Source organism: Manis pentadactyla, chromosome 1, assembly GCF_030020395.1.
Source record: "Manis pentadactyla isolate mManPen7 chromosome 1, mManPen7.hap1, whole genome shotgun sequence".
NCBI classification, from domain to species: Eukaryota; Metazoa; Chordata; class Mammalia; order Pholidota; family Manidae; genus Manis; species Manis pentadactyla.
Window position 1 is genome coordinate 87,658,166 of NC_080019.1, and position 25,054 is coordinate 87,683,219.

The 25,054-nt window shown below is 34.8% G+C and overlaps 1 protein-coding gene across 1 annotated transcript in view; it reads right to left on the minus strand.

Annotated features, from left to right (window-relative positions):
* The window catches only part of GPR149 (G protein-coupled receptor 149), a 51,969-nt gene that overhangs the window by 21,402 nt on the left and 5,513 nt on the right, over positions 1-25,054 (minus strand). Inside the window, exon 3 of the mRNA XM_036903957.2 lies at positions 22,513-22,970. Within this exon, the coding sequence (XP_036759852.2) occupies positions 22,513-22,970 (458 nt within the window). The remainder of the gene's footprint in view (positions 1-22,512; positions 22,971-25,054) is intronic.

Below are 25,054 nucleotides of genomic sequence, written 5' to 3' on the forward strand. Positions count from 1 at the left end.
GATGATAGTCCTTTGCTCTGTTATATCTTGAGATTTTTCAGTGAAACTGAGCAAGAGAGAGTGGCTCAGCACTGTAGGGCTCCATTTAGGTAAAACAAGGTAGCCAGCAAAGGCACTGCAGTCTTATAGGTAAGATCTAGCTACTTCAGGAAGTGGCATTCTCCAGTCAGCAACAAGGGCTAGACATATTAGAGCTCAGCCAGGGGTGGGTGGTGTAGAAAATACTCAGAAATTCAGGAAGGCTGACCATCAGTTTAGGAGCGTAGACATAGCATACAGTTGTCTCTCAATCTCTTTGCCAAAATTATTTTGCAGAAAGCCAATTTATTAAAAGATCAATTTGTCAAACAACAATTTGATCAAATTAACCAATTATCAAAAGCTCATACTGAGAAATTGGCCTCTTAAATATATTCAATGAAAATATTTCACTCTAGCTGTATTTTAAGTGGTGTTCATTTTATTAAATGCTGAGGGTCATAGGGGTCATTAAGTTTTCTTATGAGTTTGTTCATGAAGAATAGGTTCATAACAATAGTCATAGTTAATATATTCAAGAAAGAGTATATTTTTGATCATATTCAAGTAAAATATATTCTTGAATATATTCTCAATAAGCATATATCCCAATTCCTTTAATATATTCAAAAAGGATGTTCCTTAAAACAGATTGTTGATATATTAATAAATCTGTTAAATTCAGTGAATTAGTCATTCAGAAAATTGCTCCTTCAGAGAATTTGTTTTTGGTGAGTTGCTTTGTCTTCTATGTGGGCTGAAATTTGGAGGGTAGGATTAGAGCTGTGTTGGGAGTGTTGAGGTCTGGTAAGAGTAGAAAATGGCTATAGTTTAGATTGTAGCAAGGGCAACCCAGTAAATGATGCCTATACCCCATATCTGGGGCCAGCCTGCAAAAAAAGGAATGCAATAATGAGCCTGGATGAATGGAGGCATTGAGCCTGAAGCTGTTTATTTATAGCCTACAAAAATCCAAATTGCTCTGAAAATAGTGTGACAGGATCCACAGAAGATGAAATTAGTTGACCCAGCTGTGGAGAATGGGGGTAGGTGGAAGTTTGCAAAATGGTCCTAGAGCTAAGAAATTCCATTTCAGAGTACACACTGTGATCTCTGTCTGCTTCCTTTAAGTCATGGGTTGTCCCATGATGGGATATAATTCAAACAGGGTTTGGCTGAGGCTGCAGGAACCTGCTTCTGTACAGATTTATTTCTTCCCTTGAAAGGAAGCAATATTTTAAATTCTTATTTTGTTTTAGTCCCTGAAAGTTAATACAGAGAGCACAGTACTGCTGAAGCAGGTTAAAAAATTCTTGTTGACTAGATGAAGTTATATGTGAACTCTTGAAAACTCTCGTCAAGTCACTTACAGCTTTCTTATGACAAAGTTCTGATTCATGCTTGGTATGTCAAACTCCCCATTCTTAGAATCCCATGTTCTATGGACTTATGTTTGAGAAAAAGAGATTCAACAGCTATACTTTGACCTTTGAGGAGAAATAAGTTACATTCAAGGTAACTAGATTGAAAACATGTCCTCTGCACTCAGAGTGCTGGAAGTTCAGAAGGGGTTTAGAAATTTGTAAATATTAAAAGGTCCAATTGTTTTCCTGAAGCCTCAGATGAGATTTTATTTTCAGTAAACTAAATTTAAAAGAAGCAAAGTTATAAATAGCTAATACTAGTAAAGCAAAGGTCTAGCTATTTTCTTGTATATAAACATTTCCTGACTCTTTAATTATATAAAGCAGTTGGGAACACCTCAAACATAAAGATAGTTATTCAAAACCAAAGTCAGTTTGCCTCAACAATAACTGCCTCAAAATATATAGTTTTGTAGTAGATATAAACCAACTTCGATAAGAAATATCAACTGAGGTAGTTACATAGTTGCCGTATAAGCCCAGCAGTTGGGAAAACCTGGAGAGAGAACTGAAATTTGGGGACTGTGAATGTAGGAAAGAACTATAGACCATAGTGTTATAGGGCCAGAAAAGACCTGAAATTACCTAAGTTCAAACTTTCTATTCTTCTCAAATGTCTCATTTTTTCAGATGGGAAAACAAAGGCAAAGAACCTGCCCAATGTCAAATAGTCCCAGAGCAAGAACTAGAATCCAAATGCTGCCCAGCAACAAGAAAGCTAACCAAGGTTCTCTGCTTTATGTGCCTTTATGTGGCTCTTTGGTGCAGATAAGCAGAATGACTAATGGCTCATAACAAATATTAGTTGAATGAATACATGAATAAATCCATATTTAATTAACGGCAAACTCCTAATATTTGAAAGATGCTTCATACTTTTAGCTTGGTTCACTTCAATACCCTGTGAAGTGGGTATTTTTGTCTCCCTTCTCTGCTGAGGGAATTGAAGATCCAAAGACGTGAAACAATAATTGTGGATCAGAACTAGAAAGCTCCTGCTTCAAAGCATTGGTTCTGACTCCAGAGAACCACAGTTAAAACTTAAACAACCTTAAAGAGCTAGATGTCTTTTCTGAAGACCCAAGAATACCTGTTTGTCTTTGTTTGCAACACCATCGGCTCAGCCTGACAAATTCCACCAGGAAAATGCAGACCTGGTCAGTGGAATACTCTACTGAGGGAGAAGGATGGTGCTGTCTCACGGTGCAACTCCATGATCAGAGAAAGGGCTGTTTGTACAGATGTTATAAAAGAGATCGGGGTTCTAAGTGGAGCTCGTATTCATTTCCCTGACTGCACAGGAAGCCCTTTGTAGTGTAAACCAGTTCTTTAGGGCAACATGCATTTATCCCCCCAGGAGAGACCACCTATCACTCTTTGATTTCACCTCAGAAGGACTGTGCATTCCATATGAGCAAGATACCCCTGTGAAAGATGTTGCTGAAGAAAACTCAGAATCAGAGACAAAAAAGAGAAATGGCCACTGTCAATAATCCTCTGGCATTATGATTTGGTTATCTAAAAAATAACCAAATTTTTAAAATTATGTGTCTGCCACCTCCAGTAGAGTTATGATTGAATCTTTGTGTCATACATACAGTGTTGCAAACAAAGACAGTCAATTCATAATCGTTCTTGCAAAGGCATTCCCAATTAATAAAGTTACAAATTTCTTAATAGGGAAGTCAATATTTTAAAAATATGATAATAATCTATGTATTTCCCTCCTATTCTTTAGGGAAATTCAGTTTTCTTTTTTGGAAAGACAAATTGCAGTGCATTTTTCTTTTTCCCTTTAAAAGTAATAGCCAAAAGAATCTCAGTTTTATGCTCACCACATATTAAATTCTTAAAATGTGTAATTGAATATATAAAAACAATACCTATCATTGCAATTTTTAATAGAAATTTTATACCTAATGAAATATGGAAAGTTCTGGACTTTTCGTACCTCTCTGTGCTGAAATGTGCTCTCTTCCTCCCACGCTTTCTTCAGGGTGAACCATTATTCCTTAAGGCTCACAGTAAAAGCTGTAATGATTTCCATTCACTTTTCACAGAATTAGCTGTACCTTTAGCATTTTTGTGGAAACCATAGTAATCAGTTATACTGAGATATTGTCATTGTCTTTGCCTTCCCAACCTTCCTTATCTCTGAGTACTTGAGAGCAAGGGCTTTATCTTATTGCCTTTGAATATTAGTGCCTAAGTCCTGGGCTTAATATTTGTTGCGTGAATAATTTTGGCTCAGTCAGAATACCCTCACATTCTTCCCACACTACCTAAGATCAAGATGTAGTGACCTGACAGAAACTCAAAACTTACTGAACACAAGCATAGGTCAGATCTCATATCATCTTTAATTTGGTAGATTAGTAGTCAGTGACCTTAAATTATTTCTACATATTTCAATCATAGACTATCTCTAGATATTTTTAAACTTTAAAAAGCTGTATCTTCTCCTACCTCATGGGAGTGGTGGGAAATAGTGAGAACACATCTAAAGAACCAGGGTTTCTTATTAGAGAGTACATTATTATCATCACATCAAGCAAGTTCCTGGTACTCTCTAGAGTGCTGGAAATCTAACCTGAGTAGCAAAAAACAACCTGGAAACATTTTCACTCTACCTGTGTGGTTTTCTATTATTAAACAGTACACATCCTGTGAACCACTATGGTATGACTTTAGAAAAATGAAGCAGAGGATAATATAAACAGTGAGCAAAAATAAGCCTGAGCATTTTTTTGTGTGTGTGTGGAGGACCACTGATTTCTGTAACTTGCCTCAAAGTGCAGAGGTATTTAAAATAAATAATAATTGTTTTGCCTATTTTTAATTGCAAGAAAGCATACTGATGTGTGAGTCATACACAGTTTCTAATAAACTGCATTTTAAATAATACCACCGGTTTTTCAGATTGTTCTGGAAAATCATGTTTTAGTTAATAACTTATTTGGAAAATCTCAATGCCTCTGTTACCTTACATTTAACGTATGTTTGCATTTAGTTTTTCTCATCTATTAAATGAGTTGTGGAAAATTAACTGTAAATTGTTGATTAAATAGCAGCATTCCAAAATTTTTGCATTCTGATGAACTGTAATTTGTGGGAAAATTACCAATTTGGAGTCCAGTTTTTTTTTTTTCTGAGTGTATCAGAATTTCAAACAATTTATCTCTGTCTCTGTCTCTCTTTCTCCCCAGTTTTCTACTGCATTCCACACTCTTATTTCTGAATTTTCTGAGTTTCTAAATATGTGGGCCTCCAACCAAGATCACTGCTAAGCTAAAAACTTCACATATATAAACGTGTATTCAAATAAAGTATAATAGTCACTTTATCCATGTGAGGGTACTGCCTGATGATGAGTGGGAGTGGGAGTTAAGCACAGGAGAAGAACAACAAATGGGTTTCCTCAGAGTTCCAAGTAAAGGTAGACACTGGTAGGAAAATCTGAGAGAATGGTTGAGCCCCAGATTTAGATCATTCATTCATTTGATTTAGATCATTTTAGATCATTCATTCATTTGATTATCATTATGGAGTATTAAGTTCACACCAGGCACCATACTGACTCTGAGAGACACGAAGATTCAATCATAACTCTACTGGAGGTGGCAGACACATAATTTAAAAAACACATGATTAAATACAGAGTGCAGAGGGATATATATTAAAAAGGGCACAAGGGAAAGATTACTTATGCTGAGGATAGAGTACATCCAAACTTACTGAAGTCATTTGGGAAATGGGTCCATATCATCTGGGGAAATGACCTTATCTCCTTATGAGACTTCTATTTCAGAGATGACCAACAGAAACACTGGGTCTCTTGGAATCATTACATTTAAAAGCAAATGTTTTGTAGATGTTTTTGTGAGGACTGAAGCCTCCTGGCTTTGGGTTGGTGCTTATCTTGGATCGGGAGTGGGTAGGGTGGAATTTGAATCCTTAGTCTCTTTGATTTCTGCTCTGTAATAACCTTATTTTGGCAGTAGCAGATGAGAAGAAAAAATTCACTTCAACTATTTACATGTGCTTTAAACCATAGAAGCTATTGAGCAGTTCCATCCAGCTTTTTGCAATGATAGAAGTGTTCTATGATTTCACTCTCCATTGAAGTAGCCACTAGACACATGTGGTATTGAGCTCTTAAAATTTAAGTTTAGTCACATGTGGCTAGTGGCTATCTTATTGCACAGTGCATCATTATTGGACAGAAAACTGAGATGAAATGTTCAATTTAGATTAACAACTTAATTAACAAGTATGAGTATTCTAGAATACAGTTGGAAGAACATTTTAAGTACTATAAGGCTTTTAAACCCAAATCTAAATGTTTTAAACATTCCAATTATATAGATATGGGGATGCCTATTAACTAGCATTAACCAGTCAGCTGCCAGAGGCCTTATGATAATTGTCTAATAATTTGCATTCCAAGTCTCCAATAAGTAGTTTCTGTCTACTAGTTATCATTCAAGCTGATTCCTCCCTTCTCGCTTTGTAAAAAGAGTGATTGCTTTCTTACAGATTTCAAATCTGAAATATATTGTCTTAAATCAGCGAGTCTGTAAATTCAGTATGTGGAAAACAACAATGAGAAAGACATATAAAATGAAGATATTTTGAAGGAAAAGTGAGTGCTGGGATACTAACCTAGGAAACTAAAGAAAACCTTAAGAATAACCTAAAAAAAAAAAAAAAGCAAGTAAATAGAAGAATTGACTTATTCTTAGGATGTGAGCAGAAAGGTAAGAAGGTAGACTGTGGGAAATACCTTTAAAATCATATTGTTTAGTAATTTCTAGAGCAAGAGTAAAACCATGGATGCCTAAAAAATCATATACTTTGTTATGTAATGTTTTCCAAACTTTGATTTATACAGCCAAAAAAAACCCCCAAAAAAAACAGATGTGGGAAAGCAAGACAACATGCAAAAATAATTTCTTGATAAGAAGACATAGCCAAAGCCAAGAGCTTCAAAAGATTTATTTAATACTTGAAAGTTGTAAGTTTCTTGACTATTAATGCTTTTCCTGATTTCTTAGGTTCGGGAGACACCAGCTATCAAGAATTAATAAGTGTGCTAATGTGTGTCTAGTTTTGAACCTAAATCTAATGAGTACTGAGGTGATTGAAATTCTTTAAGACTCTCAGTAGACTATTTCATTCAAATAAGTTTTTTTTTACATTGCCCAAATGAGTTTCAACTTATAAATTATATTTAAATCTTTTCAGACCAACCCTCCATTTGTTATTAGGGTATCTTTGTTTAGTGCAGAACCAATATAACTATTGTCATTTTGTAAGTCGGGTAAGTTAGACACTAAGAAATACAGTCAAGCAGCTAATTAATTGTCAAGGAATAGTGGAGGTCATGTGTTACTAGTTTCTATTACTGAGGAATTTATATTTTAATCCATAACAAAAGAAACAGTTTTCTGAATTATGAATTATATGCTTACACACACACACACACACACACACACATTCTTTTGTTTTATGACTTTCACTTACTACAATGGGAGGCTTAAAATTGTTTCTGTCTGTAAGAAGTTGACTTTATTACTCTTCTTTTGCCTCATAAACTCCCTAAATCTAAAACTCTTTGTGACTCAGTATATGAGCCTCCATCTAAATTAAACATTCTATAATTTGATGGGGAGCCATATTCAAAGGGTTTAAGAATCTAAATTATATGTGAAGATAAACAAAATATATTGTTTCTAAAAACACAATTTCAAATAAAGCTTGATATCAATAAATATTTTTAGGAATGTAAATACTAAGGTCAGATTTTTATTATGTATGTAAGGACTTCATTGGGGGCTAGAGATCCCCTCTCTCTTCCCTTTCTCTTTGTTACCCCCTTATATCTTCATCAGTAATTTCTACCAGCCTAGGGTAGGGAAGGATTCAAATGAAAAAAAAAAAATGAGAATGACTTAGTTCACTTAGTTCCTTTTTATTTTAATTAATATAGTTTTTTAAAATGACCACTAAACATTGAACTAGAAAATATGGCCTTGAGTTTAAAGCTTATAATACTAGCCATGTAACTTGGATATCTGAATCCTTCCCACAGTTCTGAATGTCCATTGAGAATTGTGGGGGGAGGGAGGGAAGTAAATGTTTATGAATTTGAGATTGCATTTGAAATGGAATCAAATCCAGTTCCTATTACTGATAAAAGGACAGAGTTTGAGAGCCAGGAGAAAGAATTTATAAAATGATGACACAGTATGAATTCACTAAGAGGATGTCTCATGAGTCCAGTTCCTCCCTCCTCAGAGTTGCTGGACTTACCACTCCATTCTCTGTGGTCTAAAAACGTATTGTCTATACTCTGCACTCTTTCTCACCAAGGTGTAGCTATTTGCTTGAAAGCCTACTTCCTGTACTTGGCTGTGAGTAACTTGAAGTCAGGGAGCTTTCATCTTTATAGCCGTAGTATTTCTGTGAATAATATTTATAGAAAAAATTAATTAATGGAGATAAAATAAATGCATCAGAAATTTTATATTGGTATTTCATTAAAGCATCGCATATCCTAATGATATCCATATGAACAAGAGGGAGTGAAAATGTACTGATTGCAAGGGCAACTAAGGGGGTTAATAACTAAAGGAACCACAATACCAAAGTTATTTTTAAATAAACCAAAATGAACAAGGGGACTTGTTCCTGTTAGTGTGCAGGAGGTTTCTGCTTTTGGCCGTGTCTTGCTCCACATTTTTAATCAACACTTTGAATAAAAATATGAAGGGTGACTTATTAAATCCATGGGTGACACAAATTTGGAATGACAGTATAGAAGTCAGGTCTTATAGTCAGCATCTAAAAGCATTTTTGATAGCATTGGGAAAGGCTGTCAAAGGAATGGAAGAGTAGGTTAAGTGGAACAAAATAAAATTAGAGAGAGATTAGATATAATTGGGTCCAAACAATAGACTAAAAATGTACAAAATTACCAAGCGTCAGGATGAGCAAAACAGGTTTATGGGTGTTAGCTGATGTTAACACACAAGCAGTATGATATGGCTACTGAATAAGTGAATGTGTTCTTAAGATGCATTAAGTATAAGTCATAGAGTAAAAGAGGAAAGATGACTGGAATATTTTGTTTAATTCTGGGTTTTACATAATTAAAGGGCTATAGGCTATTTTAAGTGAATTTGTCATGAGGAAGGTTAAGGAAAGTAACAATATTTGGTTAGCAACGCTGAGAAAAAACAGCAAAGTGAACAAGTGGATAATCACATCCCATTAACAGCAAGCAGGAGAGAGAACAGAATGGTTCTGGATGGGCCCAAGAGGCAGAATCAGGACATGGTGACATTCTTATCAGAATCATCTGAAGAAACTTTATGTACTTTTAACTTCTTTAAAATTGTGACATATGCATTCAGGAGAGCATTAAGAGTAACTATACAGTGTAAAAGAGTATACTCCCTAAGATGAGCAATAGAAGATTTCCAGCACCCGAGGGGACACCATGTATGCTTTCTTGCTCTCTCTCTTCCTAAAGACAAACACTGCTCAGATATCTGTTGTAATTACCTCCCAGCTTTTTGTGGTTTCACCGTTTTTGTATGTATCCCTAAGCTATTTAATTTATTTGTGTATGCTTTCAAGATTTATTCAATACAATCATAGAGTGCTTGCTCCTTTGATTGTATTTTCTTTCATTATATTATGTTTGCAAAACTCATTCACATTATGTGTAGCTTTAATTTGTTAATTTTCATTGTTGAACCAGATTTTGAGGGGCTTGAATCTTATATTACTTGTGTTCTATAAGAAGAAAGACTACAAAATTCTTGTTTTTGTTGATTTTATAAAAATATTTATCCTCTGAATGCATTGCTAGGGCCCGCTTCCAGCTTTGGAAGAGATCAGGGCACGTAGAGGGCCTAAAGTTTAAGCTTCATTGGCTTCATGGAAAATGTAGTTCTGTATGTGGTATTCTACTGTAAAAATATTAATTTTTTTACCCATTCTAATGCTGATGGACTTTTGGTCTGTCCCTAAATGCTGGGGCAATTATAAACAGAGCTTCCAGAAACAAAAATGTGTCCTAGGGTAAGCACTGTCCAAGAGAACTGCCCAAGTGTGAATGTTTCATATTTGTTCTAAGCCACTAGTCACATTTGGGTGTTAAGCACTCAAACTGTGGGCAGTGCAATGGAGGAGCTGAATTTTAAATTAAAAAAATTTTAAAATTTATTTAGATATAAATAGCTACATAGGACTAGTGGCTACTATATTGGATAATGCAGTGGTAGGGAGTAGAATTGCTGGGGCACGAGCATGGATATATGGAACTTTTGCAGATGTTGCCAAACTGTTTTCCAAAGAAGTTTGAACAATTTACTCCACCAACAGTTTATGTGAGCTCCTATTGTTCTACATTGTTAGACTCTTTAATTTCAGCTGTTCTAGTGGGTGTGCAGTGGTCTCTCATTGCTGTTTTCATTGAGATCTCAAGATTATTAATGATGTGGTGTATCTTTACATAAGTCTGTGACTATTTGGATTTCCTCTTATGAGTGAAGTACCAGTTTAAACCTTTTGCTCAGATACTATTGGGTTGTTTGTTATTTTCTTATTGATGTATTGGTGTTCTTTATAAATTGTATATTCTAAATACAAGCCTTTTGTTGATTATATATTCTGCAAATATCCACACATAGGGAGTTTTAATAAATACGGGGTGCTTAGACCAGAAATTATACAGGGAATAGGTGGGAATAGGGTGTCAAGAATGGGAAAACAGTAACAGGGAAGAGGAAATGAGGGAGGAGAGGAAACCTTCATGTAGTTCTAACTCTTGGAAACATGGTAGTGTTTCATATACCCAATATAAATAATCAAAATCAATATTATACTGTTATACTCTAATTAATTATTACAAATTAAATATTACAGCTGTTTATTAATACAGCTGTATATATTTAATATATTTAATATATTAATAAATACAGCTGTATTAAATATTACATATATATATTAATAAATACAGCTGTATTAAATATTACAGCTGTTATACTCTAATTAATACTTCCTCCCACCCCCCACGGGGATGTTAGCAATTTTCAAACTACTTTCTGTGTACACCAGGATTGAACAAATAAGTAAATAATTTGTGGTGAAGGAGAGTCAATTTTCTCACTGTTAGAAAAAGAAGTAACAAACACAAAAAGGGAAAGGCATGAATGAATCCTCTGGTATTTGATTGGATTGGTAAGTATCAATATAAACTTATCATTCATAAATTTATACAGAGAAGTTGATACAGAAATACAGATGTGCTCATATACATATATGTATTTCTTAGATCTGTCCAGTGATAGTATAGAAACAAGATACCCCAAGAGCAATGAGCACATCTAGTACCCAAATGTTGGTTTCTAAATGCCATTCTCCAATAAAAGGAACCAGAACTCCTTGGAAAAATGGTTTTTTGTAGGGATGTGTCAGGAAAAATACAAAATGAGGTTGGAATACCTTGTGCTGCCAGAAAATAAGGATGTGCTAAAAAAGATGAGGATGCTATGTTGATTGGATACAGGCATCAACCTGAAAAAGCTCCTAATGACCAATATAGAACAATTGGAGTAACAAAATGATTAATAATATGGCTTATAAATCATAAATTAAAATAAATATCTGTAAGCCATACTGTCATAAAATGTAAATGGAGAAGAGATAGCTCTTTCTTACAAGAGGATTCCAATAATAAATATGGAAGGAATGTAAAAATAGAAAATCACGTCCACATAATAATTGTTGCAGATAAGATTTATCAATTAATGATAAAATAGTGGACAAAAGTATGCTATGAAACAGAATATTCACATAGTCTCAGAATGTCTCCACAGAAGACATTATAAATTACAAAGGGAAAGATAGTAACATGGAGAAATCTGGCAGACATCACCTTTATAAAGTAATCAAAGTTTACATCATCTTAAGACAAATCAACATCATGTCCCTCTTGATGTAATGCACTGGAAAAGGCTAACATCACTTCTATGGCATTCTTGTGAAAAATGTCTGACTTCAATTTAACCAGTGAAAAACATAAGACAATTACAAGTTGAAGGATATTCCAGAAACAAAACAAAACAAAATAAACTTCTTCAAAAGTGTCAAAGTCATGAAAGACAAAGAAAGATTGAAGAACTGCTATAAATTGGAAGAGACTGAAGAGACATGACAACAAATGCAATATTGGTTCAGGGATTAGATTATGGACAAGGAAGAGAACATCCCCAAGACAAATGGCAAAATTGAAATAAGGTCTATAAATTAGTTTTTAATTTCCTGATAATTACATTATTGTCATGTAATATGTTAACATTAGTGGAAGTTAGGTGAAGGATATAGTAGGACTCTGTACTGTTTTTCAAAACTGTTTTATAAGTCTAAGATTAGTTCATTATTAAAAATTTTTTAAAAGTAGCAATTTTCCAGCCACTTGAGTTCCAGTAAGAGATAACCACTGAATAGGAGGTTTTAGAAGAAATTCAACCCATAACTAGTTGTTCTAATTTAAGGTCTCATTATTTATGAGGTTGTTTTGAAAATGTTAATGGAATTCTTAGCTTAAAAGGTGAATTATAGAATTCCACACAAGTTCTGATTCAGTGCTAACCCCCCTGAATTTATAGAAAGTGAACAGTTAGCTCAATTTTACTCATTTAGACTGTGAACATCACAAGATGTGTTAAAAGCTATTTGATTTTGTTTACAGTGAAATTACTCTAGCCTCAATTTCAAAGACTTGATACTTGAGAACAAATTTACATTCATAGATGAGTTTTCAGCTACACTAAAAAAAATAGTCACTTTGCTCTATACCAGATTTTCACAAAAGGGGCCCAAACAACTTACATTAGGTGAAAATTACACTCAGGTGTAGCAAGGCAGTTTCCAAAATAGTACATAAGAGTACATTTTTTTTCCCACAAGTAAAAATATATGCATAGGAAAGGACCTAAATTTTAATGTGATAAAATGTAAACAATAGTTAACTCCTGGTGGCCAGAAGTGGGTGTTTTTTCTTTGTTTACCAGAAATTCTTAAATTTGCTACAATAATTATATTACTTTCTAATCATAAAACAGTAAAGGTTTTAATGGTTATAATGTTCTAAAAACAAAGCAATGTAAAAATTTTTTAGGTCTGTGAATAGTGAATAATGAACTGATCATTCCAAACAAATGAATATAGCCAAATATAAAATATCTATACTCTAGAGAGCCATTTGTATTAGGATGACCACCTTAAAACTACAAATAGGAGGTGGTATGTGAGTTTTTCTCCTGTGGTCACTTCTGTTAAAAATGTCAAAAATTATTCAGAGACAAGTTTAAGCGTTTGCAATTATTAAGCTAACATCATCACAGGAAACACTAACATCTTATACCTGATTTAATTTTTTAATAGTTTTTTAAATGACAAGGTAAAATGCACTTTTTTAGGGAAAGATATGTACTGGATATTTTCTTCTAGTCTTATTTCACTTTATGGGGCATATATTAAATAGAAAGGATTAATTTGCCATGTTATTTTAACTACTATCCATCTTCTAGTAATCAGTCTCTAAAGGAATACTTAATTTTACTGTGCATCTGAACCAAGTAGGATTCTGATTCTGCAGGTCTGGAATGAGCTTCAATTTTACGCTGGAGTTATATGAAGCTTTGTTAGACATGCAGAATTCTGGACCCCACATCAGATTTACTCAATAATAACCTACATTTTAATGAGGTCCCTATTTGACTTATTTCCACATTAAAATTTGAGAACCTCTGATCTAATGAGCCCAAAATAGTCTAGCATGACTTTTGGTTTTTACAGTCTTCTATGAAAATTATTTAGAGAAATAATAGCATTAAAAAAGATCATAGAAACCAATGTTGCCACAGAACTCTGTTAGCAAACTACACAACTTTGATTTGTAAACCTATTTTTAGATAGTTAAAACACTTTTCTTAAAATGAAAATAAAATTTCATTTGATTCTCAGATGACTTTTAAGTTAATTCTTGTTGGTGTATTCAACCTTACGCTAATTGTTTTGTTTAGGTAACTCAGATACAATTACTTCTCCCTGCTTTGTCTTTCATTTGAAGATTACTTCAGAATCTTTTTTTCTATATTCTACTGTATAATGGAGGAACCTCACCTTTCAGATGCTATGATAGGATTATAAATGTGATTATAATGCATAGTTACAGAATATCCTTGTTTCTGATTTACAATAATAAATTAGTTTCTAGAACTCTAAGACAACACTGTAAAATAAAATGGGGAGGTGGAGCCAAGATGGCAGCATGAGTAGAGCAGTGGAAGTCTCCTCCCAAAACCACATATATTTTTGAAAATACAACAAATACAACTCTCCCTAAAAGAGAAACCAGAAGACACAGGACAATAGACAGACTACATCCACACCTGTGAGAACCCAGCGCCTCGCAAAGGGGGTAAGATACAAGCCGCCGCCTGGCGGGACCCTAGCGCCCCTCCCCCCAGCTCCCGGCGGGAGGAGAGGAGTCGGAGCGGGGAGGGAGAGGGAGCCCAGGACTGCTGAACACCCAGACCCAGCCATCCACACCGGAGCGCAGACACAGTGCACGCATGGGGTGCTGGAAACTAGGGAAACAGGACAGTAAGACCTGTGAGAAGGTCCTCGCAGCCGGTGCCCCTGGGACAAAGAAAAGTGAGTGCTTTTTGTAAGTCTTAAAGGGACAGTGACTCCACAGCTGGAAGGAAATGTCCCGGGACACTTAGCCCAGCAGCTGGAATCCCAGGGAACACTGGGCGCCCTAACCCTCTGTACAGCAGGGCAGCTCGGAGGCCCCTTACAGAAATAAACAGCCTCCCGGCCGTTTCTCCTCTGACATGGCTCTGCCATATCTGGTCGAGGAGCAGCCCGAGGCAGGCCACGCCCACAGCAACTGTGGAGCTAAATGCCATAGCGGCCGGGCAAGAATCAGAGGCCCTGTCTGCATGCAGCTGCCCAGCACAAGCCACTAGAGGTCACTGTTCTCCAAGGAGAGGAGGGCCACAAACCAACAAGAAGGGACGTTCTCCCAGCCATCACTCGCACCAGCTCCGCAATCTATCTCTATCGCCATGAAAAGGCAGAATCTGAGACAGACAAAAACCACAGAGACAATACCTGAGAAGGAGATTGACCTAACCAGACTTCCTGAAAAAGAATTCAAAATAAAAATCATAAACATGCTGATGGAGATGCAGAGAAATATACAAGGGCTAAGGGATGACATCCGGAGGGAGATTACAGAAGTGAAATAATCTCTGGAAGCATTTATAAGCAGAATGCATAAGATGCAAGAGGCCATTGATGGAATAGAAACCAGAGAACAGGAACGCATAGAAGCTGATGCAGAGAGAGATAAAAGGATCTCCAGGAATGAAACAATATTAAGAGAACTGTGTGACCAAACGAAAAGGAACAATATCCGCATTATAGGGGTACCAGAAGAAGAAGAAGATAGAGAAAAAGGGATAGAAAGTGTCTTTGAAGAAATAATTGCTGAGAACTTCCCCAAACTGGGGGAGGAAATAGTTGCTCAGACTACGAAGTACACAGAACTCCCAACAGAAAGAACCCAAAGAGGACAACAACAAGACACATAATAATTAAAATAGCAAAGATCAAGGACAAGGACAGAGTATTAAAGGCAGCCAGAGAGAGAAAAAAAGTCACCTACAAAGGAAAATCCATCAGGCTATCATCAGACTTCTCAACAGAAACCTTACAGGCCAGAAGAGAATGGCATGATATATTTAATACAATGAAACAGAAGGGCCTTGAACCAAGGATACTGTATCCAGCATGATTATCATAGAAATATGAAGGCAGGATTAAACAATTCCCAGACAAGCAAAAGTTGAGGGAATTTGCCTCCCACAAATCACCTCTACAGGGTATTTTAGAGGGACTGCTCTAGATGGGAGCACTCCTAAAAAGAGCACAGAACAAAACACCCAATATATGAAGAATGGAGGAGGAGGAATAAGAAGGGAGAGAAATAATTATCAGGCTGCATTTATAATAGCTCAATAAGTGAGTTAAGTTAGACGGTAAGGTAGTAAAGAAGCTAACCTTGAACATTTGGTAACCACGAATCTAAAGCCTGCAATGGCAATAAGTACATATCTTTCAATAATCACCCTAAATGTAAATGGACTGAATGCACCAATCAAAAGACACAGAGTAGTAGAATGGATAAAAAAGCAAGACCCATCCATATGCTGCTTACAAGAGACTCACCTCAAACCCAAAGACAGGCACAGATTAAGAGTCAAGGGATGGAAAAGATATCTCATGCAAACAATAGGGAGAAAAAAGCAGGCTTTGCAATACCAGTATTAGACAAAATAGAGTTCAAAACAAAGAAGGTAACAAGAGATAAAGAAGGACACTACATAATGATAAAGGGCTCACTCCAACAAGAGGATATAACCATTATAAACATATATGCACCCAATACAAGAGCACCAATATATGTGAAACAAATACTAACAGAATTAAAGGAGGAAATAGAATGCAGTGCATTCATTTTGGGAGATTTTAACACACCACTCACTCCAAAGGACAGATCCAACAGACAGAAAATAAGTAAGACACAGAGGCACTGAACAACACACTAGAACAGATGGACCTAATAGACATCTACAGAACTCTACATCCAAAAGCAACAGGATACACATTCTTCTCAAGTGCACATGGAACATTCTCCAGAATAGACCACATAGTAGACAAAAAGAGCCTCAGTAAATTCCAAAAGATTGAAATCCTACCAACCAACTTTTCAGACCACAAAGGTACAAAACTAGAAATAAATTGTAAGAAGAAAGCAAAAAGGCCCACAAACACATGGAGGCTTAACAACATGCTCCTAAATAATCAATGGATTAACGACCAAATTAAAACGGAGATCCAGCAATATATGGAAACAAATGACAACAACAACACAAAGCCCCAACTTCTGTGGGACGCAGCAAAAGCAGTCTTAAGAGGAAAGTATATATCAATCCAGGCATATTTAAAGAAAGAAAGAAGAGTCCCAAATGAATAGTCTAATGTCACAATTATCGAAATTGGAAAAAGAAGAACAAATGAGGCCTAAGGTCAGCAGAAGGAGGGACATAATAAAGATCAGAGAAGAAATAAATAAAATTGAGAAGAATAAAACAATAGAAAAAATCAATGAAACCAAGAGCTGGTTCTTCAAGAAAATAAACAAAATAGATAAGCCTCTAGCCAGACTTATTAAGAGAAAAAGAGAGTCAACACACATCAACAGAATCAGAAATGAGAAAGGAAAAATCACAACAGACCCCACAGAAATACAACGAATTTTAAGAGAATACTATGAAAACCTATGTGCTAACAAGCTGGAAAACCTAGGAGAAATGGACAACTTCCTAGAAAAATACAACCTTCCAAGACTGACCCAGAAAGAAACAGAAAATCTAAACAGACCAATTACCAGCAATGAAATTGAAGCGGTAATCAAAAACCTACCCAAGAACAAAACCCCTGGGTCAGATGGATTTACTTCGGAATTTTATCAGACATACAGAGAAGACATATACCCATTCTCTTTAAAGTTTTCCAAAAAATAGAAGAGGAGTGAATACTCCCAAACTCATTCTATGAAGCCAACATCACCCTAGTACCAAAACCAGGCAAATATTCCACCAAAAAATAAAACTACAGACCAATATCCCTGATTAACGTAGATGCAAAAATACTCAATAAAATATTAGCAAACCAAATTCAAAAATACATCAAAAGGATCATACACCATGACCAAGTGGGATTCATCCCAGGGATGCAAGGATGATACAACATTCGAAAATCTATCAACATCATCCACCACATCAACAAAAAGAAAGACAAAAACCACATGATCATCTCCATAGATGCTGAAACAGCATTTGACAAAATTCAACATCCATTCATGATAAAAACTCTCAACAAAATGGGTATAGAGGGCAAGTGCCTCAACATAATAAAGGCCATATATGATAAACCCACAGCTAACATCATACTGAACAGCGAGAGGCTGAAAGCTTTTCCTCTGAGATCGGGAGCACGACAGGGATGCCCACTCTCCACACTGTTATTCAACATAGTACTGGAGGTCCTAGCCACAACAATTAGACAAAACAAAGAAATACAAGGAATCCAGATTGGTAAAGAAGAAGTCACACTGTTACTATTTGCAGATGACATGATATTATAAATAAAAAACCCTAAAGGCTCCACTCCAAAACTACTAGAACTAATATCGTAGTTCAGCAAAGTTGCAGGATACAAAATTAACAAACAGAAATCTGTGACTTTCCTATACACCAACAATGAACTAATAGAAAAAGAAATCAGGAAAACAATTCCATTCACAATTGCATCAAAAAGAATAAAATACCTAGGAATAAACCTAACCAAGGAAGTGAAAGACCTATTATCCTGAAAACTATAGGACACTCTTAAGAGAAATTAAAGAGGACACTAACAAATGGAAACTCATTCCATGCTCCTGGCTAGGAAGAATTAATATCATCAAAATGGCATCCTGCCCAAAGCAATATACAGATTCGATGCAATCCCTATCAAATTACCAACAGCATTCTTCAATGAACTGGAAAAAATAGTTTAAAAATTCATATGAAACCACCTAAGACACCAAATAGCCAAAGCAATCCTGAGAAGGAAGAATAAAGTGGGGGGGATCTCGCTCCCCAACTTCAAGCTCTACTACAAAGCCACAGTAATCAAGACAATTTGGTACTGGCATAAGAACAGAGCCACAGACCAGTGGAACAGAATAGAGACTCCAAACATTAACCCAAACATATATGGCCAATTAATATACAATAAAGAAGCCATGGACATACAATGGGGAAATGACAGTCTCTTCAACAGTTGGTGCTGGCAAAACTGGATAGCTACATGTAAAAGAATGAAACTGGATCACTGTCTAACCCCATACATGAAAGTAAATTCAAAATGGATCAAAGACCTGAATATAAGTCATGAAACCATAAAACACTTAGAAAAAAACATAGGCAAAAATCTCATGGACATAAACATGAGTGACTTCTTCATGAACATATCTCCCCAGGCAAGGGAAACAAAAGCAAAAATGAACAAGTGGGACTATATCAAGCTGAAAAGCTTCTGTACAGCAAAGGACACCATCAATAGAACAAAAAGGTATCCTTCAGTATGGGAGAATATATTCATCAATGACAGAACCGATAAAGGGCTGACATCCAAAATATATAAAGAGCTCACACACCTCAACAAACAAAAAGCAAATAATCCAATTTAAAAAATTGGCAAAGGAGCTGAAAAGATAGTTCTCTAAAGAAGAAATTCAGATGGCCAACGGACACATGAAAAGATGCTCCACATTGCTTGTCATCAGAGAAATGCAAATTAAAACCACAATGAGATATCACCTCACACCAATAAGGATCGCCATCATTGAAAAGACAACAACAAATGTTGGCGAGGTTGTGGAGAAAGGGGAACCCTCCTACACTGCTGGTGGGAATGTATATTAGTTCAACCATTGTGGAAAGCAGTATGGAGGTTCCTCAAAATGCTCAAAATAGAAATACCATTTGACCCAGGAACTCCACTTCTAGGAATTTACCCTAAGAATGCAGCACTCTAGTTTGAAAAAGACAGATGCACCCCTATGTTTATCACTGCACTATTTACAATAGCCAAGATATGGAAGCAACCTAAATGTCCACCAGTAGATGAATGGATAAAGAAGATGTGGTACATATACACAATGGAATATTACTCAGCCATAAGAAAAAAACAGATCCTACCATTTGCACCAATTTGGATGGAGCTAGAGGGTATTATGCTCAGTGAAATAAGCCAGGTGGAGAAAGACAAGTACCAAATGATTTCACTCATATGTGGAGTATAAGAACAAAGGAAAACTGAAGGAACAAAACAGCAGGAGAATCACAGAACCCAAGAATGGACTAATAGTTACCAAAGGGAAAGGGACTGGGAAGGATGGGTGGGAAGGGAGGCACAAGGGCAGGGAAAAAGAAAGAGGGCATTACGATTAGCATATATAGTGTGTGTGTGGCATGTGGAGGGCTGTACAACACAGAGAAGACAATTATTGATTTTACAGCATCTTCATACGCTGATGAACAGTGACTGTGAAGAGGTATGTGGGGGGGGGACTTAGTGAACCTAGTAAACATAATGTCCTTCATGTAATTGTAGATTAATGATACCAAAAAAAAATAAAAAAATAAAAATAAAAGAAATAAAATGGGATCCATGAGTAATTTGATGAGCTTAATATTAAAAGAGAAAATTAGAATGATCACTCACAAGCTGCTAAATTATTTTATATTTCTCACAGATGACAAAACTGTTGGATCCTGGAATATCATTATTTCATTTGAAGAACAGTCATACCATGACCACCACATTTAAACTTTGTAACTGAAGAACTCTAACATTGCTGATTTCTCTGAACATTTTAATAGCGAAATGCTTAGGATCCTGGCTACCAGGGGTCCAAGAAAAGAAGTGATTGTGTAACCAATTTAATACTGAATTTCAGTCGTACACTCTCAATTCTGATAAATTTAATTGTATCACATTTAAACCTACTGAAGCCTTCCTACTTCCATTTTCTTTACTACACCTTAACGTTGGTCTGTTATTATCACTCTCACCAAGATTTCCAACAAGATACACTGAGAATTTGTTTACAGACATAAACTCTAATGAAAATTAAGCAACATATATTGTAAAAATGAGTAAAATTCACTAACTGCATTTTAAATCATACCTGCTTCTTTTAAAGCCCAAGAACAAAGAACACACACTATTCAATGTGGCACCGTTAGATACACGGACTGATAAAGTGGGCCTAACTATTTGAACGTATAACCATAGAAAATCAAAAGAGTTTTTCAGACTTACTGCAGTATATACTACAGTTTAACATATCACTAAAGATACTAAGTAAACATTGTTTTCAGAACGAAGGCACTTGGAAGAAAAGAATGAAATGAAAGTGCTTTCTAAGTCACCATCTACTCCTGTGAAATATCTGCTGGTAAATAATAGAGTTAAAACATGTCTTTGGTCACAGGAAAGTTCTCATATGCTTTTCAACCCTAAATGTATTTTGGTTATAATGTTAACCTTAAAGTCCACAGGCAATTTTGCTAAGGAAATTCTTAGCAATAATATCAAACTGTGGCTTAAGAATTTCTTATGTTGTTTTTAAATAGTTAAGCAAATATTAATCTTAACAGATAAATATTTGTAGTAGAAAGAAATCTTGATTGATAAAAGTTTTGTGCTTCTCATATTTCATTTTATTTTTTGAATTACAGTGGTTTGTGGATAAGCTGTGGTTGATCATTCTCACAGCACAATATACTTATGTGTAAGCAGTATCTGATCCCTTCACATGTTTCTAGGTGTAGTTAATTGATTATATTCTCCAAATTATAACCAACTTTTAAATGAGAGCTATAAATTGATGTTTTAGATAATAATTCCCAAGTTTTGAGAAAATACATAAAACGAAGTCATTTAAAGTAATATTGAGTGGAAGAAAAGCAAGACCCAAGACTAAGTAAATTATGACCATCTTTAGAAAACACAAAATAACAAAACTAAACTATGTTTTGTTACAAGTATGTTCATTTGTGATAAAGCAAGAAAAAAAAAGCATGAGCAAAATTCATGTAACCCCTAAGTGATAAGCATGAGGATGGGATAGGGGAATAGCACATAGGGCAGTTGCAGATTATTGGTACAGAGATACACACACACACACACACACACACACACACACACACACACACACTATGCTTCATCATGAATTTTAACAGTTTTTAAGTACAAGAAAACTAGGAGATTTAGATTATTCAGGAACAACTTGATAATGAAATTAAAGGATGTCCCTCTTAAGCATTTTGTTATAAAAATATTGAGCATTGTAACCTATCAATAATATATTTTTCACTGTATTATTCAATTTATGGCAAATATTTAGTGATATTTTTCTGAGTTACCTAATCACTAAATATGAATAATTACATTTAGTAATATATTTTGTATATTTTATTAGCCAACTTGCTTTTCAAATAATGTTATCAGAGTAAGACTGGTAGTCTTAATTAAATAATGAGAATAAAGGAAATCTCAGATTATTCTGCTCATATTCATAGTTGGTGTTATGGGATCATATACTTTTGATCACTGAATGAATCTATTATTCTGAGCAGATATTTCTGGAATTACGTTTGACTCTAGAAACTAAGTGCAAGTTGACTTTGATTCCCATAAACTCATTTTTAAAAAGGCTCCTCTTCCTAGTAAATCAGTAGTGTGGAATGCATGGACAACTTTAATTACCAGATATGAGAGTTGAAGGAAAGAACAATCTCATGTCAAAATATCACACTGCATTTTCAATGAAATAAAAAGTATCCCTCATTATTTTAGGCAGGCTGTAATCTAGGAGAGAATGGGATGACATTAAGATGCAATTCTTTCAGTTTTATGTAACATTATAAAACCATTCCTCCATCCTTAAAGGGACAGAACACTCCATCCTTAAAGGGACAGAACATTAAGCAGGGCTTGCAAAAGCAAACTTGGGTGTGTTCTGGAACAAATCTTTTTACACACACACACACACACACACACACACTAGTTCCAGCAACTCTTTACCACTAGTTATATAAATATTTGCATTTAGGCAAACAAAGAAAAACCATTTTTTGAGTGAGGGAAGAAAAAATAAAACCTACAAGTTAAATAATTTAATTTGTTCAGAGAGTATAGTCTGTCTGAGATTAGTCTGAATTTAGACATTAGTATTATGGAAATGAATCAAGGCAAGAGAAACTAACCTTGGACTTGATTGAATGAAATAAGCGACTGATAATTTTTTTCATGCCCATTCTATTTGGTCTCACTTTTAATTTCACAGGAAGAACAACCTTTACTGTACCTGACGAGGGTTTCTTTCTGATTTACTCCTACACCATTCCCAGTCTGAAAGGTCTGGTTTCTGACTCTCCTCATGAGAAAGTCTTCTTTCTGGCCCTTCCAAAAAGGTACTTTCTTCATAGTTAATAGCACCTTCTGTTTTTTCAAAAAACATTGGATCAATGCCCTTTTCACTGTGGGAATCCCGTGTAGCTTCTGTAATATCGGTATTTGTGCATTTGTTGATGCCTTTGAGTGTGGAGCTGTCCGGACAGGGTGTGGTGCTGATTTCTACTTTTATGGCGTTCAAAATATTTTGAGTGTCTCTCTGAGAGTCTTTTGTAGTTTTGCACTCATAGTTCATAAGATTGTGATAGGATGTAGAATTTTCATCATCATCATAGTAATCTTCATGTGCTATTTTATAGATTCCGTAACTTCCTTGGAATGATAGATTGAATTCAAAGCCTCTCCTCTTGGCTAAGTTAAAACAAAAATAAAATTACATAGTTAGGAAGGTAGATATAAACAACAGTTGGAAATGCATACTTAATAAAAATAGCAAAGCACATTCAGCCTGGTTACTCTGAACTTAAAAACTACTTTAACTTCTTGTCAATTATGCAAAGCAATCTTGCCTCACAAATTCAAGTCATTTTATCACTTTGGACCTATTTTTTTCTCACTTGCACAATGAGGGGCTTGAAATACATATAATCCTAAAGATCCTTAAAGCAATTTTATTCAACAAAAATTTAACCATAGATTAGAAAACTCATATACATTCAGCTTTAGTTTTACCTTTTGCAACCTACCAATTATCTGTACATTTCTTTATTTTGGGTTAAAATATATTGTTTATAACTTCTATTTTGCTAGAAATTAATTATTAAGTAGCTCTTAATATTATATGAGTTATTCAGGTGACAGTACCACCAACAGATTAACTGCTTTAAATATTTTGATATATACTATTCCTAACATATGTTTATAAATGCATTAATTAAAAATTAGACAATGCTGTGATATGATTTTTAAACTTTATAAAAAACATGTATTCCTGATACAAATTTTGGAATGAATTGTAAACAAGAGTGAATAGATTTATATTTTTGTGAATTGAAGCACTTCACAACATGTCTATAAACCTCACTAATTACAGGATGAGTTTAGCAGGCATGAATAAAACTTTTTATGGTTTAAATCAGGTGAAATGTGATGATACCTTAAATGTAGTACTTCTATTTGGTAGATATGGTACAAAGTCTTAGTAGAATAACAAGTAAGAATGTAGCAGAAAGTGATAAAATCTTTGAGTGTGAAAGTCATTAAATATTAGTTTTTATGTATTATGAATGAAATTATATCAAGATGATAGACAAAATGCAATTTTATGTTTCAATTTTCATGTTTCAAAGCATGGCTCATTTCAGAAAAGAAAGTTCTGCTTGGATAGATCAGTATTTTGTAGCAGACATTTAGCTATCCTTGATGGAGAAATTTATAAAAAGTTATAAAATTTCTACGGGAATAATAGGTAAAATTTTATTAAGTTTACCATACTTCCTAGTGTCATTCCTATGCTGATTCTATTAATTAAATTTCCACAGAACTGAAGATTTACAAACCATTGCTGCTGACTAAATAGAATTTTTAAGTGTCATTTATTTTTTCAGCCAAAACATCCATTACTTGAACCAGAACACAAAAAGATTTTCTCTTCAAAGAAAATGGAAAAGTAGAAACAGATGTCAATATTTTATACACAGTCTCATTTATTGCTCTACTTTTTCTAGTAATACGGTCCAGTAAAATAAATTAGTATTTTTAACTTACTCTAACAGTGTGAGCTAAAGGAATTAAAAGATGTTTTAATTATTGATGAGTTTCCCTTTTCTCTAAAAAAAGATATAAAGTGACAAATTGTCAATTCAGGGATATTTAACAAGCAAAAACTTTATAAAGTCATAAAATCCCAACTTTATCATGTAACATATATCATATAACAATGTTTGAGACTATACATTTTATTAATTGCATATTATAATTATGAAATATATAAAGCAAAAACGAGTACTGTTTTTGAAGGAGTCTGCATAATATGTCAGTGGAGACTCTGCCTCTTTATCATGAGGTGCCAGAGGCAATCTGAGGTAGGCTATGTAAGGAAGTGGGATTGTGACAGATACACGAATAGAGCATTCTAGAGTCAAGTTATACACATAGGTTATGCCATTTAGGACAGCAACAATTCAACATAATAAAAAGCCTTTGGTTCTATTTTATGGATGAGAAATCTGAGGCTGACAGAGAAAACCTACCGAAGATTACTTACGTGGTAAAGAGATTTGAATTTAAAGCTAACTGATTCCAGAATTGGAGTTACTAACAACTATGTGAAATGCTTTACTGCTCATCAGACCCATGGGAGAAATATGCTAATAGAAGCAGAATGTCCTAGCTGTGCTATCTTTTAAGTTAGGTGAAGTACCCTAATCATGAAGTATAAACAATAAAAACATTTCTTGTTAGTGACTTTCTTTAACACTTATGGTATTCTGACT